Raw genomic sequence first — 16,055 nt, forward strand, 5'->3', positions numbered from 1 at the left:
TATCTTCAATTTATTCAGAAACTGTCCCCTTATGAAAGAACCGAGACAAACGTCCTCAGTTCGTCTCTTCGTGACTGAACCAAACAAATCACATTATTCCATCTTATGGGGTAATTATTTTCCTCTTGTGAAAGCTCTCATCCACACACAAAATGCTACAGCCCACCATCCACTTCAGCATTATGTCATCCATCCCGCCCGCCTGCCTACCTCTTTGACGTGTGTGTGGAAGGCGACAGACATGTCCAGCAGGACTTTGCGCTGCTCCACGCGGCGAACAAAGTCTTGGATCCTGTCTTCGAGCTGGTGGGCGGCCTGGTAAATCTCCTCTGGGTCACACTCTCCCGTCTGCGCCAGCTGCTCAGCCGCCTCCAGCAGCTTGTCTGCATTGGTGTACGTGTTCTACACCGAGACCGGGACCGGGCGGGGTGAGGGGTGGGGGTAGTGGGGGGGCAGAGACAGTACCAGATATGAATTTACCAGAGAAAACAATGCAATGCAAACAAAAAAATATATTCTATTTTGACGACGAGCGGAGAGACGCAGCAGAAACAAGTAGAGGATGAAAAACAGGATGTGCAGAAGACACATACACTTATAGAGTCGGTGATAGCGGAGCAGCACAGAGATAACTGCTGAGAGGAAATAGAGAGAGAGAGAGTGGGTGAAGGTGAGATAAAGAGGAAGAGAAAGATGCTGCAGAAACAAATGGTTACATTAAAGGTGGGATATCAAAAGGTTGATATTAATATCTCCTGTGAGATTCTGGGCAAGTATCCGATATACAGCTCTGGAGGAAGTTTTTACTTGCAGCTGAAGCTTTAGTGTAACACAACAGCAACATTAAAACACGACTCCATTACAAGCTAAGTCCTGCACTGACACAACCCACAGCTAAAAGTAAAAACTACAGAAGCACCAGGTTACTGTTGTTGAGCTACTACATTTTATATACTGCTGAGTAGTTTAATCACTCATATTGTATAATATTTACACTTATTATGTTTTGTGTGGACAATTAAAATTGCTAAAACATTAAAGCAGAGTAAAGAGTGAAATATTTCCATCTGAACTGTTGTGGTGCACAGTTCAAGTTGCATAAAATGGAAATACCCACAGTAGATTTAGCTCAAAATTTGGATGTAAGCATCTTGTTATTGGGGCCAAATAAAATTCCCAAACATTGTTTAAGTTACAGAAAACATGGTGTTTAGACCACGATGTAAAACTAAAGGTGAGCTTGACGGCACAAATAGCTCCAGACAGAGGAGGTGCAGTGCTAACTCTAACAGGACTGTGTAGCTTCAGCTCAACATGTGACGTCATGTTAAGTGACAGATTGAAGAGTCATAAAGTCCATGAACTAGTGTGGTCAGCAATGTCAATTTTACAGTAACGTTTATCGAACATTGTTGACATGATAAAACGTATTTACTGGCTACCAATATCTTAAACGAGCCATCAGTTGCTGTTTGAAGTGTGGACTGAAGTGAACAAAGCTGCCTTTTACTGGGAATCAATACAACTTTTCATTTTAAAAGAGGAGGAATGTCCGAGGTCTCACTTTGAAATATAACTGCCTAAAAACATAAAGCTACACAACAATTAACTGAATTGATAAAACAGATGTAGACCTTACGGCTGTAAAAAAAAAAAAAAAAAAAAACTGGTGCGAACTTGGTATTTTTGAGAGTGATAGAGGGAGAAATGGAAGTGATCTCTACCTGCGCCACTTCCTCAAAGTCTTCATGTCTCTTCTGCAGGGCTCGGGCTCGGTGCAGGGACTTCCCCACACCTGTGTGTTTGCTGAGGAAGGCCTCGCCGTGGTTTTCTATCCAGTCCAGAACCTGTGTTGAGTTGAGACCACAGAGGTTAGAGACAGGACAGTTGAAAAAAAAAAAAAAAACAGCACAGCCACGAGGGGGCGCTCTGACAGTGGCAGCTGAGCGGCGAGCTGATGATGATGATGATGATCAAGGGAGAGCTAAAGAGCAGAGAGGGCTGACTGAGACAAAAATGGGTATCATGGGATGCCTCTCCGCCTGCTCACACTCCTCTCCCTGCTGCTCTGTGTCCTTCACAGCGCTAAGAGACGAACACCATCAGCATCTGCATGGACATATGACCCAATTCGATCGCCATGGCAACAGTTGCCACAGCAACGTTCTCAGGAATGCCCAGGATTCTTTCTTTCGGTTTTTTTTTTTGTTTTTTTTTTTGGGACACTAAAGCAACTGCATTATCATATCCGAACCATTTGATTATGGCGTTTTCATTGTGCTGTTTTTCCGGCCTTCATTATGCAGAGGACATTTACATTTCAGGCGTTTCTCCAGTGTTTCTTTCCACAGGAAGGCAGGATGAGTGCAGACGTAAGGTTCCAGCAACTTGCTCAAGGACATTTTGATAGGAAACATGGCTGCTGCTGGGATCAAACCCTCTATTAAGAGTACAATCCTTCTACCCAGTAAGCTACCCTGCTATTTTCAAATTACTGTCTGACCCTCTAATGTTATGCTGAGAAAAAAAAACACTGGCAACAGTTTCGTCCTTGAATTACCACGTGCTGGAGCAAATGTGCGCATGCATACAAACATAAACATATACAGTGTGTGTGTGTGTGTGTGTGTGTGTACCTGTTGGACGTCCTGCTGGAAGACGCAGAGCTGCAGACGTTGGTGCAGCCGCACTTTGCGGTGCTGCCAGATGTTTTCCAGCTGCCTCTGGTGGTGCAGCACCTCGTGGATGATGTCCAGGACGTGGTGCACTGCTTTTGAGTAGTTGGCCGATGCCGTCAGTGAGTCGGCGCTGCCCGGGGTCAAAGGTCGCTGCAATTTGTCCAGCAAGGCCTTGCCGTCTTGGCTCACCTGAGGTTAAAAAACACCAATTGCACTCTTGTCACAGGTTGTTGTTTTTTTTTAATGTGAGGTGATCAAAACACAAACAGCCACCAAACTGAACGGGTGAATTTTGATGTCACTTTAAGAAACTCAATAAGAGAGATAATAAACAAAAGTGCCACAAGGGGGAATGGTGAGAGAGGCACTGAGGAGTTCTATCTCACTCTCACTGTGCAGTAAATACTATCAGTGTAAAAACAGCCATTTATTTTAAATCCAATTTGGAGTAAAGGTGTACTGTGCAGAATTTGACTAGGGGGGAAAAAAAGACTTTTATTTTTCACTTGATGCTATTTGAAGATGCATTTTTCAAAGAATGTGAAATGAAACTTAATTTTAAAAATTTATTTTCCAAAACCAGAGAAGTTGCCACAGTTACTGTGTGGGAATGATGTTTTAATATCAGTAAATGCAGCTGCAGTGCATCCAAGCACTGTTCACAAACATTCATAGAGCTATGAACTGACTGAACTCATTTTGTACATTTTGTACATTTTGTATGGATGTATTGAAGTGTGACGTTACCTCAGAATAAGCAGCAGTGATGTGTTCGTACAGGCCTTGGTGATGGTGGATGGCGTCCTCGAGGTCTTGTAGCTCGGAGGGCAAATCCACCTCACCGCACGCTTTACACCATGAGTCCACGTTACTCATGTACTGCAGGGGAAGAACCACACACTTGCATTAACACAGACTGCTCCTCAGATGTTAAGCATTTCACATGAGACGCATCATGAGACGGTGCTGCTGTGCTGTATACGTCCTTGTGCCCTCCCGCAGGAGTCACATGTTAGTCAGACATACTCATCAGACATACGGCGTGCATGAATTTGCCTGAGGAGCATTTTCTCTACTATTCCTGGGCTTAAACATGCAGGAATGTCTTTGCGTGTGGGTATATGAGCTCTCTGAAGACTATTTCAGAGGATATTATCTGTGGCTGAAAGTGCTGTTTATTGGCCTGTGGTGACTTCCTGGAACTTTGTGTACCCCCCTGTGGGAGGGAAAGGGAAACAAAAACAATCTGCGAGTCTGATCTGAAGAAATATCAAAAAGCTGAAGTGATCTCCATCTCATTACTGTCCTTTAAACCTCTCTCCCATGATAAATAGGAGAAGATACAGAGGTAGAACAAAGCTTTTCAAACGAGCCTCCGTCTGTGTGCGGGGGAGAAAAGGTTGGGGTGAAACCTCTGGAAAAAAAAAAAGAAGCTGTTCCTATTTCAGCTCACGAGCATGAAAGCCCGGTTTGATGACGGCAATGTTCCAGGTCGGAAAAGTTGTACCACCCATGTTTCCTCATTGGGATTCTGCTTGTGTGCTTTTTCGGCCCATGAATCATTCCATAGTGGTCCGGTTAATGAGCACGGACAGGAATAAACAGCAGATAACAAATGCTTTACTTATATTGCGCATATGTTTATGTAAATATATGTTAATGCATTGCACATGTGAGACTTTTACAGATTTAATGAAGCCAAATGGGTATTTTACAACCCGGGGAAGGACGTGCGTGTGTCCACGTGCATCCATTAGCACAGCAGAGGTCAACACCTCGGCAGGTTCTGAAGGTGCATCTCTGAGTTTTACTGAAGACTTGTGAAACATGACGTGAAGTTAAATCGATATCAGAGTTGAGTGAGTTTTGTTTAATTGATATAACCAAGCTCCATCTATCCATGCAGGGGCGGAAGGGCAACGAAGTTCTCCAGATCTTCCCCTCCCCAGCATCATTGGGTGAGATACTTCCTGCAATTCTCTGTCTTATATGTTAGTAAACTGAGCATCAGTGAGTTTTAAACAGTTATTCAAACAAAATAGGCTGTTTTAAAGACATGTTTCACTATTTTCTGACAATTTAGGAATAAAACAATTCACCTGGAAAATGTGTTATCAACCCATTAATTAATTAATCAGAAAAATCCTTAGTTGTATCCACTGTGTGGCCGTCTGTCTGCGTCGGACCCACCTGGTCGCATTTCTGGTGGAAGCTGGCCGACATCTCCAGCAGCGTGCTGCGCTCGTCCAGCGCGGCGGCGAAGGCCTTCCACTCCTGCTCCAGCTGACCTGAGATCTGCTTGATCTGCTGGGAGGCGTAGTGACCCGACTCCAGCAGCCGGTTCCCCACTGACATGATGCGGTTGATGTTCACGTACACGTTCTGTGCAATGGAGGGAAAAGAGGAGAGGAGGAGGAGAGGGGAGAGGAGGGAGAGGAGAGGAGAGGAGAGGAGAGGAGAGGGGAGAGGAGAGGAGAGGAGAGGAGAGGAGAGGAGAGGAGAGGAGAGGAGAGGAGAGGAGAGGAGAGGAGAGGAGAGGAGAGGAGAGGAGAGGAGAGGAGAGGAGAGGAGAGGGGAGAGGAGAGGAGAGGAGAGGAGAGGAGAGGAGAGGAGAGAAGGGTGAGAGTGAATTCAAGAAAAAAAGGAGATGCAGAAAGCTATTGGGCTCTCGCCATCGTTTCTCATCTGCTGACACTAACACAACGGTTTCATAATGGTTATGTAAGAGTGGCTGTAGATAAAGAATAGGATTACTTAATACCTGGCTGTGCTGCTGCTAACACGCAGCTCCAAACACCCAAACACAGAGCTGGAGCCTGACACTAAGTGCTTTAACTATATGATAATACAATGCAGGGCAGGAACCTGACCGTCCCAGTAGATAGAAAAGCATCACCACCATGTGTGCGTGCGCGTGTCAGTGTCTTACCATGCAGTTCATTGCAAAGTGGTTGTGCTGGGTTTGCAGCTCTATGGCGTGGGGGTGGTTGTTACCGATCTCTGTGTAGCCTGCCAGGAACAAACCCTTGTTGTGCATGATCCAGTCAAACATCTGAAGCAGGGGGATGACAGAACAGACAGACAGACACACAAAGAAGAAGAAGAAAAAGAGGGTTAGCCAGACAAGTTAGAACAAAAACACACACACACACACACACACACACACACAGGACGAGCGCACGATTAACTTTCACAGATCACTGTGGGAGCAGGTAAAAAACCAAACAAACAGCTGGCGCCGGCCCTGTGGACAGACCCACTGTGTCTGTGTGCTGCTGCAGTGTGCTCACTTGTCATCTTTCCAGTCCAGAATACAGAGAAACGGACTGCCTCTGTTATGAGTATCCTCTCAGGCTCTCTCCTAGAGAACACATCGTGGCCTATGGTGTCCTAGCAACAAGCTCCTACTACTGCAGTGTATCCAAGACTGCAGCTCTCTCTCTCTCTCTCTCTTTTGTTGCTGCAACCTGCTGTTTTATTCTACTCACTCAAACATGGATCTGTGGATTTTCTTCCCGTCTCCTTCCTACTTTGCGCTGTGACTGTCATCTGCCTGAGCTGTCTGGTTTGACAGCCAGACTAAGGTGTAGCTGCGTGTGTTATCCTCCGCTTAGGGGGATGTGGCGGAGGGTGGGTGAAGCCATTAAGTTTTTAATCTGCTGTTTTATTTGCGAAATTAAGTTTACGCCGCTGTTACATCGTCAGAAGGAAAAAAAAGGACATGAATTCACATGGAGGATAAATCAATGCCTCTCTGTGGGTGTAATTATGTTTTTGTTTCTATCGGCAGTTGTCTGCCCTACAGTGATCCCCAGCTGTGGTTATAGATTACCACTACATGGCTGCTCCCCTCCCTCCCTCCCTCTGTCCCTCCACCGACCTTCTCTGCGTCCTGCTCGAACAGCCGGAGCTGGAAGCACTGGTCCAGCTGCAGCTTGCGGACGTGCCACGCCTGGTGGAGGTGCTGGCGGGTGGAGTGCAGCTTGTCCAGCAGCTGAGTGATCCGCGGCACCAGGCCCTGGGTGTCGGCGTTGCAGACCCCGCCGCTGCTGCTGCTGCTGCCGCCGCTGCCGCTGCTGCCGTTGCGGTTGGAGAAGGACTCGCTGCTCTGGATGCGCTGCAGCAACCTGGAGGTGGATTTAATATGTGGTTTCATGTCTGGGGCTGCATTACTCATGTCTGTGCTGTCTTTAAGAGCAGAGTTGTACATTTACTCCTGAGACACATGTTATTATAATAGGACACGGCACTAACAGAGATCACAGGAGTTTCACTCTAATGGAACGCTGCTGTTTTGTTTAGGATCCAGCCTGATGGGCATCAACTTTAATATAATATTTTATAGTTTCAGACAGCTGCATTCATATGCATGTGAATGAACTGTCTGCACATCATTTTGCCTCCTGAAATGAAAAATTTTGGAAGTAAAAGTACATCTCCCATCAAAATCTGAATTGAATCACATTTAAAGGGATAGTTCAACATTTTGGCAAAAAGGCCCATTGCCATAATCCCTAATAGTTTTAGGAGTAGGTTCGTTACCTTTAATTGTCGGTGCAAGCTATTTTTTAAACGGTGGAGCAGAGCTGTGAGCTGCTCAGAGCTACACTACAGAGGCTCATGGGATTTCTTGGTTTCCCTCACCAAACTCATCAAATACACAATCCAACAACTCCACAATGCTCTGGTGGACAAGTTGTGACCTGCACATTCACCACGCTATGACATGATAATGGGACGTTATGAGACAGAGCTGTTTTTGGGGTAAAATAATGCAAAACAGCTGATGCACATTCCCGTTGAAGGCAGTTTTTTTGGCAAGCAGTCTCTGCATCTGCCTCGAAAACATTGGATAGTGTATTTGATGAGTTTGATGAGGGAAACGAAAGCAAGAAACCCCATGAGCCTCCGTAGCGTAGCTCTGAGCAGCTCGCTGCTCTGCTCCGCCAATCTAAAAATAGCTTGCACCGACAATTAAAGGTAACGGACCTACTCATAAAAATATAGGGATTATGGTAATGGGCCAATTTGCCAAAAATGTTGAACTATCCCTTTAACACTTGACACTGACATTTCCAGTTACCAAAGGAACACCAAATAATAATCTAAATTCACTCTTAAAAAAATAGTAGTAGTAAAAGTAGTAGCAAACATAAAATATGCAAAGAGTTACATGGCAACATGAAAGCTTAAGCTTAGCATTAAAACAGAAAGAAATGCTACCTTTCCACTAGACCTGGTAGCAGAAAAAACATTTGCAAAGAGGGTCGCGGAAGTCGTGGCTTTTCCTCCACTCATCTTCAGTCATAAATTCAGCGGTGAGTAAAAGCTCAAGCTGTCTGCTCACCTCTGCCCCTCAGTATCCAGCTCCTCTATCGGGGCTTTAATGACTTTCTTCTTCAGTGTGGCGTGCTCTTCTATCATCCGTCTGGCTCCCTCCAGGTCTTGGGGAAAATCTTTCCTCGACACAGTTTCCTGCATCTCCTCCAGTCGGGCCAGCATCTGGGTGGCGTGACCGGAGAACTCCTCGAACGCCACACGAACCTGGACAAAAAAAAACACAGGGAAAGCTCGAGTAAACGCCACTGAGTCAGCATCCGAAAGCAGATAACAATGATCAGCTACTGGTAGCATCGTTTCTCATCAGTCCCTCCTTTGATAAATTCAGCCACTTAGTTTCTTGTCTTGCTCTCTGCTTATTGATTATGGCTCCTGTACAGCTGAATGTCGGCAGGGATTTTGGGGATAGATTTACAGATCAGGCGGAAAGCCTTGACTGACGGGCCGGGCCGGTTGTCTGACCTCTATCCACTCCTCGTGATTGTAGTCCAGGCTGCCGTCGAAGTCCGCCGTCAGCTGGGACGGGTCCACGACCTTCGTCAGGCCCTCTAGTGACACCATGGTGGTCTGGGGGAGAAAAGGTGAAAGGAAAGTATTAAAGAGAGGGAACAAAGGAAGAGTTCACCTGGTAGAGCTCAAAACCATCAGGACTCGTCCCGTTTTAACCATTTCCACTTGGATTTACGCATTCACGGTTAAGGGTAGGGTAGGGGTGTCCCAATTCTTTTAAGAGCGAGGGGCAGAGATGGACAGAGTACTCGACCCCAGTACTTGAGTAAGAGTACAAATACTACTGGTCAAAATTGACTTGTAAAAAAGTACTTGCTTTTAAAGGTACTTAAGTATCCAAAAGTACATGCTTTTAAATTTACTTTAAGTAAAAGTAATAGTAGAGTAAATGTCTTATTTTTCACATCAATGAATGACTCTAATTGTTTCTAAATGAATGTAAGGACCTTTTAACTCTTGTTTCTGAGAATGAACTCTTTGAAAGCAGCTGCACTGATGTGCTGCTTTTAGGGGTTAGGGTTTCCTTCTTTGACAAACACAGCTTGTGTCCAATAGGATTTTAGAAAAAAAAAAGAGCAGACCTGAAAGTACTTTTCAGCCTTCCTAGAAATTAACTCGAGTAAAAGTAAAAATATTTATCTTGGAAATGTATTCAAGTAAGAGTAATAAGTACCAAAGAAATCTAATACTCAAATAAAGTACAAATCCTCTGGATATGTACTTAAGTAGAGTACTCAAGTAAATTTACTCCATTACTGTCCACCACTGGCGAGGGGAAGTGCTTTAAACCCTTAAGACCAGCCCTTAAATCACAGGGAGGCCAGGTGCTAGATGAAAAGCGGTGAATTCCTCTTCTTTTTTCTGTATTTCATCTTTGTTGGGTCATCCACGCCTTTGTCTCCTCCAGGCTGGACTATTGTAACGCACTCCTCATCGGGATCTCTGGCAGGAGCTTACAGAGACTGCAATACATCCAGAACAGCGCTGCCAGGATCCTGATGAGGGTGCGCAAATACGATCACATCACCCCCATCCTCAAAACTCTCCACTGGCTCCCTGTCCCACTCAGAATTGAGTACAAGGTCTCTCTCCTCACCCACCAGTGCATCCATGGACATGCCCCCCAATACCTCAAAGAACTCCTTACCCCCGCACCCACCACGCGAAAAATCAGAAAAGTGGAAACACCCTCAAAACCCCGAGAACCAAGCTCCGCACTATGGGTGACCGGCTTCTGCTCTGCAGCTCCAAGGCTGTGGAACGCCCTCCCAGACCACCTGAGGCCCACAGACACTGATGCTTTTAAACGAAACCTGAAGACCTATTTATTAGAGAAAGCTTTGGCTAAATTTTTAGTATTAACTTGTGTCCCTTTTTAAATTAAGCTTGTACTGTAGCACTTTGAGATTGCCTAAATGTAAAGTGCATTACAAATAAAATTTATACTATTTGTAATGTACTATAAAAAATGTTGCTGTGTTGTCTTTTGTGCCTTTCAAACTCAGACAGCTCAATCACCTTGGCACAGTTTCCCTTCGATTGCCCCTGCCCGTCCTTCACATTAATGAAATGAAAAAAAAAATCCTCTCCACACGGCAACAACAACAACAACAACTGCATATTACAATATCAATATCAGAGATACAGTGAGGAAATGTCTCCCTGTTTGGTTTCAGTGCCTCTGTGTTTCTGCTGAGCCACCTCCGCACAAAACACCCCCACACACATGTCCAGAGACGGATGGAGACAGAACGAGAGCTACATCACTTCAGTGTAGGCCAAACAATGCAGAGACGCTCGCACTCTTGTCCTTGGGTAATAAAGAAGCGCCGCGGCTCTTTCCAGGGGGAAAATACTGATACCCACGTTGTTCGCCGTTGTTGTTCAAATCAATTGATTTGTGCTGAGAGAGAGAGGGAGGGAGGATGGTTTGGGTAATGTTTTTGCTCATCAAAAAATCCAAAAAAAAATGGAGGTTTCAGTCGACGGCTCGCTGCTTCCTTTCATTCCGTCTCATTTCAACAGGAAAGGGAGGAGGGAGGACGGAGAGAAACATGTCCCACCTCTGGTTTTTCTTTTGTACAGAGTGTGTGGAGAACCCTTGTTGCACAGGCAGAGACAAAGAGATAAACGTTCAACAGGAAGCTGAGAGCTACATGTTGCTGCTGGCCGTGGTGGATCAGTTCATCAACGCTTTTTTTTCATCCAGACTTCATCTTCATCATCATACAAGGTGAATGTATGAGATCAGGGAGTGACACACATACATGCAATGTATCCGATCGATGGCAGTGTGGAAAGGCGGCGGGGGGGGGGCTGGTGATCATTGTAGGCTGCCCCGTGGCATCTGGCTATTCTTCTTCCAATCAAATAATCAATACGGTGCCATCAGACTACAGTGGAGCTGTGTGTGCATGGGCATGTGAGCAATCAGAGCAATTTCCACAGCAGCGTGTTCACTCACACAGCTGCAGTGAAAAAAAAAAAGAACTGACAGTATCAGAAATGCAGCATAGTAACGGCAGCGCTCACACAAACACACCCAGACATGATCATTATCATTATCATTATGTGTGATCTAGATTCTTTAAAGATGGATCAAACAGGGAGGGTGGGGAACTGGTATCTAGTCCTCATCAGACCAGTGTTTATCAGATCAGATCAGATGGTGGATTCTGTACTCAGCAGAGAAAAAAAACATGTTCTGTGTGAGCACATTACTGCGCAGTTTTTTTTTGTTCTCTCCATCTCTTAACTATGACACAGCCGGAGCGTAAGAATCAGCCTGTTCTCCTCAATACCTCATTAAATTAGCTGTGAAAACGCCTTCTAACGCTTGACTGACGCCGTCACAAACACTCGTCCTCGTGATCCCCGCCGCGTGGCGTGCTTTTTTTTGGTTCCAGTGTGATGAAATTCCTCCCGTGGTAGAGACAGCTGGCTGGTGATGAACACATCCCGAGCCGCGGGGAGAGGGAAATAATGAAATGTGCCGACAATGAGCAGCTCGTCAGAGAGAGGGTGGGGGGGAGGTGGGGGTGTGGGGGGGCACAGCGGTCGTTATCACAGTTCAGCTGATTGCAAATTGAGGGGAAATGGTTAACTTTTTTAAATTTATTTTTTAATCTATTTTTACTGCATATGACAAGTGCCAAATATAAAACGGGACACATACATATCTGTGGGCTTTTTTAGATGTACTACAGCATATTAAAAATGTATTACATCTGGCCCTAAGTGGCATGTAATTACATTATAACAGTCACACACCAGAAGCTCTTTGCTTTGACTATAAAGCATCAAATGTTTATCAGGTTAAAAAAAAAAATCACATTTGTAATTTTTTCAGGTTAACAAAGCTACTGTAGAAACCGTGCAGATATTTGTTACTGAAGCTTCATCTCATCTCATCTCATCTCATCTCACCTCGAATTCGAACTTGGAGCTGCCGAAGTTGGTCCTCTGCTTCTGCCAGAAGTTGTCCGGTTTGATGATGAGCGCGACGTGGATGCAGGACGGAAACGACTCCTGCAGGATCTTCAGCAGCGGCTTGATGCTGTCCCACTTGGAGCCGCGCATATCAACGATGACCGTGAAGCCATGTTTACACACCTCCTCGCTGGCAGCGGACAGGGATCCAGGTCAGCGAGAGTGGGAGGAATTAAAGAGAAGAGAGGAGGAGGAGAGGAGGAGGAGGAGGAGGGAGAGGAGGGAGAGGAGGGGGGAGGGTGTGAGAGAGAGAGGGAGGGGCAGAGAGAGAGATTGGAAAGAGTATAATCCAGAGAGAGAGAGAGAGAGGACACAGATGACAGGCGTGGGAAAGGACGAGAGAGGGATGATGGAGAGAAAAGAGAAAAAAGAGAGGAGAGGGTGATAGAGATGAAAAAGGAGGGAAAAAGAGGGAGAGAAGGAAAAAACAATCAAAGACAGTGAGATGACGCATTTTCTATACTGTGAGCAGCCTACGCAGCAAACACACCCACCCACGCTCCCACACACACACACACACACACACAGAAACCTGTGACGAATGACTCATAAATGTGCATAAAATGAAAAATACAAAACAGCACGTTTGTGCATCAGCAACCTCCAGTCCCTGTGTTGCTCTGCCCGACATCATTATAACACACACACACACACACACACACACACACACACACACACACACACACACACACACACACACACACACACACACACACACACACACACAAACTGAACTGACACACCTGAAACTAAAATCTGCCATGAATATAAAACATCTAAATAAAATAAAAAGATCATTTGCCTTCACAGTTTCAGCGGCAGAAACATTTCGCCGTCAGTTTGGCTTCGTCTGTCGATTCTTTCTGGCCGGCGCTACTTCTTTAATCCACAACCCTGAACTGATTCTTTCCCTTCGAGTGATTTCATGCATTAGAAAAAAAAACACAACACAAAACACTCCTCCATCTGTTTTAACCATCATCATACGTATCATTTCCACATTCTTCAATCACTGCATCTCTCTAAATGCCTCCGTCCGGTTCCAAACCATTCCCTCTCCCTCTCTAACAGCCTGTCAGTACACATCCAACCAGTGTGCAGCAGTGTGCAGATGTTGCCTTTCCCAAAATAGAACACCTTTGGTCACCAAAAAACCACACAGCTGAGAGAGAGAGAGAGAATGTGATACATGCACAAAAAAAAAAGATGTGATGACAGCGAGAACCATGAGAGACAAAGTCAAGAAGAGGAGATTCAACAGGGAATTCGCTCACATTTTAAACCAAACGGAGACGGCGTGATGACACTCGGACGGAGAGGAGAGGAGAGGAGAGGAGAGGAGAGGAGAGGAGAGGAGAGGAGAGGAGGAGGAGGAGGGTGTGGGATTAAAAAGGAAAAAAATAAAGAGCAAGGTGGAGAGGAGGGATGTTTTACCTGCGAGGTGAGGAGCTGCTGCTGCTGCTGCTGCTGCACTGCTCCAGCTACTGCGACACTTTGTTTTGCTTTCACACACACACACACACACACACACACACACACACACACACACACTTGCTCGCTCGCTCGCTCCCTCCCTCACACACACAGCCCCTCACACATGCGCTCTCCGTCTCTGTCAGTTTTAATCCACCCTCCCTCCCTCTCTCCCTCTCTCCCTCTCTCCCTCTCTCCCTCCCTCTCCCTCTCCGCTGCCTTCTCTCTGATCCTTCCCTCCATCATTTGCTTTCCGTTCTGCATCCCTCTCTCAGCTCAGGCTTTCCCTCTCCATCCCATCATCATCATCTCACTGAACAACCGTTTTTTTTTTTTTTTGAAGCTGCAGCAAACAAACCGGTGCTGAATTTATTCCGTCTCCGCCGCCGCTCCTCTCTGGTTCCTCACATGCTCGTCTCCACTCTCTCACGTGTTGGCTCGGCCGCTCGCTCTGGGTGTTTGTTCATCAAGACATTGCTTATCCTTCTTCCTCCACACACACACACACTGTAATCACACACACACACCGCAGAGGAAATTGTAATGAATGTGTAACCTGGGGATGCCGGCGAGGTAGGCGATCAGTCTCCTCAAGTCGTCCGTTCGTATTCTGTCGTGGTTGCTGCGTGATGGGAACGTTAACACTGGACCACCGCGTCTGTCTCTGCCACCTGAGGCGGGAAAACACACACACACACACACACACACACACACACACACACTTGATTAGAAACATGATAGGAATGCAGGCTGGCATTTATATCTACTTTGGTATTAATTAGGGTTGCAGAATTCCAGGTCATTTTACTTTGTGATTGGGTTGGGGGGGGTTAAACTCAACATTCATGTTTTTGTGGTTCAGGAAAATAATTGATTGGTCATACAAGAATTAAAACTTGATAAAGTTCTACTCACAAATAAATCTGTTGAAATGTCATGTTTTTTAATTAAATTATATTATTTTGCATTAATGCAGTGTTTTTCAAACTTGGGGTCAGGACCCCACGTGGGGTCGCCTGGAATTCAAATGTCTAGTAATTGATAAAAGAAATTACTAATATAAAAATATTTAACTAATTATTATTCTTTTTAAAATTATGATTAAAAATGCCACACACAATCTTAAACAACTGTATTCTATACTTTCACTTGAATATAAATCAAGTCCAAATAAAATGCAGCGTATAAAAATATCTGAGCAGGTGCATCTTGATTGACAGCCGTGATCATTTGAAATTTGTGATGTCAAAATGGGGTCACGAGCCACAAAAGGTTGGGAACCACTGTATTAATGCATTATTATAAAGATCAAACATACAGTCATAGTCGGGCCCACGTTACCTGTTACATTTCATCCCCTAAAGCAGCAAGAAGCTGACAGGAGTAGAACAGGTATCGCAGCAGACTTGACAAATAAAGAGATGCTGAGCCGACTAAATTAATCGCCGCCGGCAACACGTGTACAGTTGATTTGATTTACTATTTGCTGCGCTGGAAAAACCCTAAATGAATGCGCAGCAGACTAACAATACGAAGCAGGCGCTCCCAAACAATAACACAGAATATTCAACATCAGCAGGTTTAATCCTAATGAACAAATTCGTCTAAAACACGACAACACAACACATCAGGGGCTCTGCTGCGTGTGCTGTCCACCCACATGCGGGGTCTGTGGATCAGAAGCTGCAATATTCTCCTGTTGCATCTGCTATTGTCTCATTTTTTATGCGTGCGCATGTGTGAACACAATGTAAACAGGACTCCACAGTCACGCCAGCACCTGTTAGGCTGTCATTATTTATTTAAATGAATTCTGGTGGATTGGAAATGAGCGTATGAATGTTGTAAATAACAAAAGTGGGTATCTCCATCGAGTCAGGATTGGATCTTATACCGCATTTCGACAGCGTTACAAAGGTCGCCTTCGTGAGCTCACAACACTCCAGCCTCAGCCTCGCTGCACTGACTCCTTGTAGCATTTAGAGTCTGTTTCAAAGCCCTTTTACTAGTTTTTAAAGCACCTCGTGGTTTAGCAGCCTCTTACCTATCTGACCTCTTAACTGTTTATGCTCCACCTCGCTCTCTCAGCTCCTCTGATGCTGGTCTGCTAAATGTACCAAGAGTGAACTGTAAAAAAAAAATAAAATACAGCCTGGAACCTGTCTGGAATATTTTAAGAAGCAGTTTTAATACTTTGTCCTATTTCTTTTATGTTGCCTTATATCTTATGTTTTTATTTCTTTATTATACAGTTTCTGTCTTTAGTGCTCTTGAATGTAAAGCACTTTGTAAAGCACAGCACAAGCTTATGTTCAGTTTATGGTGCTATACAAAAATAAATATTGTTATTTAGAGTATTTAAAATCATGATATTATCTCCAAAGCCGGTGGGATACATCATCTGAGAGCCACGGACATCTGCACAGAGTTTTGTGCCAATCCATCTTGTAGATGTTGAGATCATTTAGTGGATGAGTAAAACCTACATGAGAAGCCAGAGGATCATCAGAGTCAGGAGGATTCATCCTCTGGGGATCATGAACATCTGTACAGAACTGAATGGAA

At 45.0% G+C, this 16,055-nt stretch overlaps 1 protein-coding gene across 20 annotated transcripts in view; it reads right to left on the reverse strand.

The window, feature by feature from the left end:
- The window catches only part of LOC146978890 (triple functional domain protein-like), a 106,267-nt gene that overhangs the window by 34,207 nt on the left and 56,005 nt on the right, over positions 1–16,055 (reverse strand). For all 20 annotated transcript variants that reach the window (XR_015037132.1, XR_015037131.1, XR_015037127.1 and 17 more), the window contains 11 exons: positions 14,047–14,161; positions 11,955–12,147; positions 8,481–8,585; positions 8,026–8,222; positions 6,559–6,805; positions 5,608–5,730; positions 4,869–5,060; positions 3,426–3,557; positions 2,637–2,867; positions 1,725–1,847; positions 211–402 (listed from right to left, as the gene is read on the reverse strand). Coding sequence is in view for 12 of the 20 variants with exons in the window: in XM_085791946.1 (XP_085648072.1) it covers positions 211–402; positions 1,725–1,847; positions 2,637–2,867; positions 3,426–3,557; positions 4,869–5,060; positions 5,608–5,730; positions 6,559–6,805; positions 8,026–8,222; positions 8,481–8,585; positions 11,955–12,147; positions 14,047–14,161 (1,850 nt within the window). In the remaining 8 variants the exon portion in view is untranslated. The remainder of the gene's footprint in view (positions 1–210; positions 403–1,724; positions 1,848–2,636; positions 2,868–3,425; positions 3,558–4,868; positions 5,061–5,607; positions 5,731–6,558; positions 6,806–8,025; positions 8,223–8,480; positions 8,586–11,954; positions 12,148–14,046; positions 14,162–16,055) is intronic.

This window comes from Trachurus japonicus, chromosome 11, assembly GCF_045865225.1.
Source record: "Trachurus japonicus isolate A0001 chromosome 11, Traja_1.0".
NCBI lineage: Eukaryota > Metazoa > Chordata > Actinopteri > Carangiformes > Carangidae > Trachurus > Trachurus japonicus.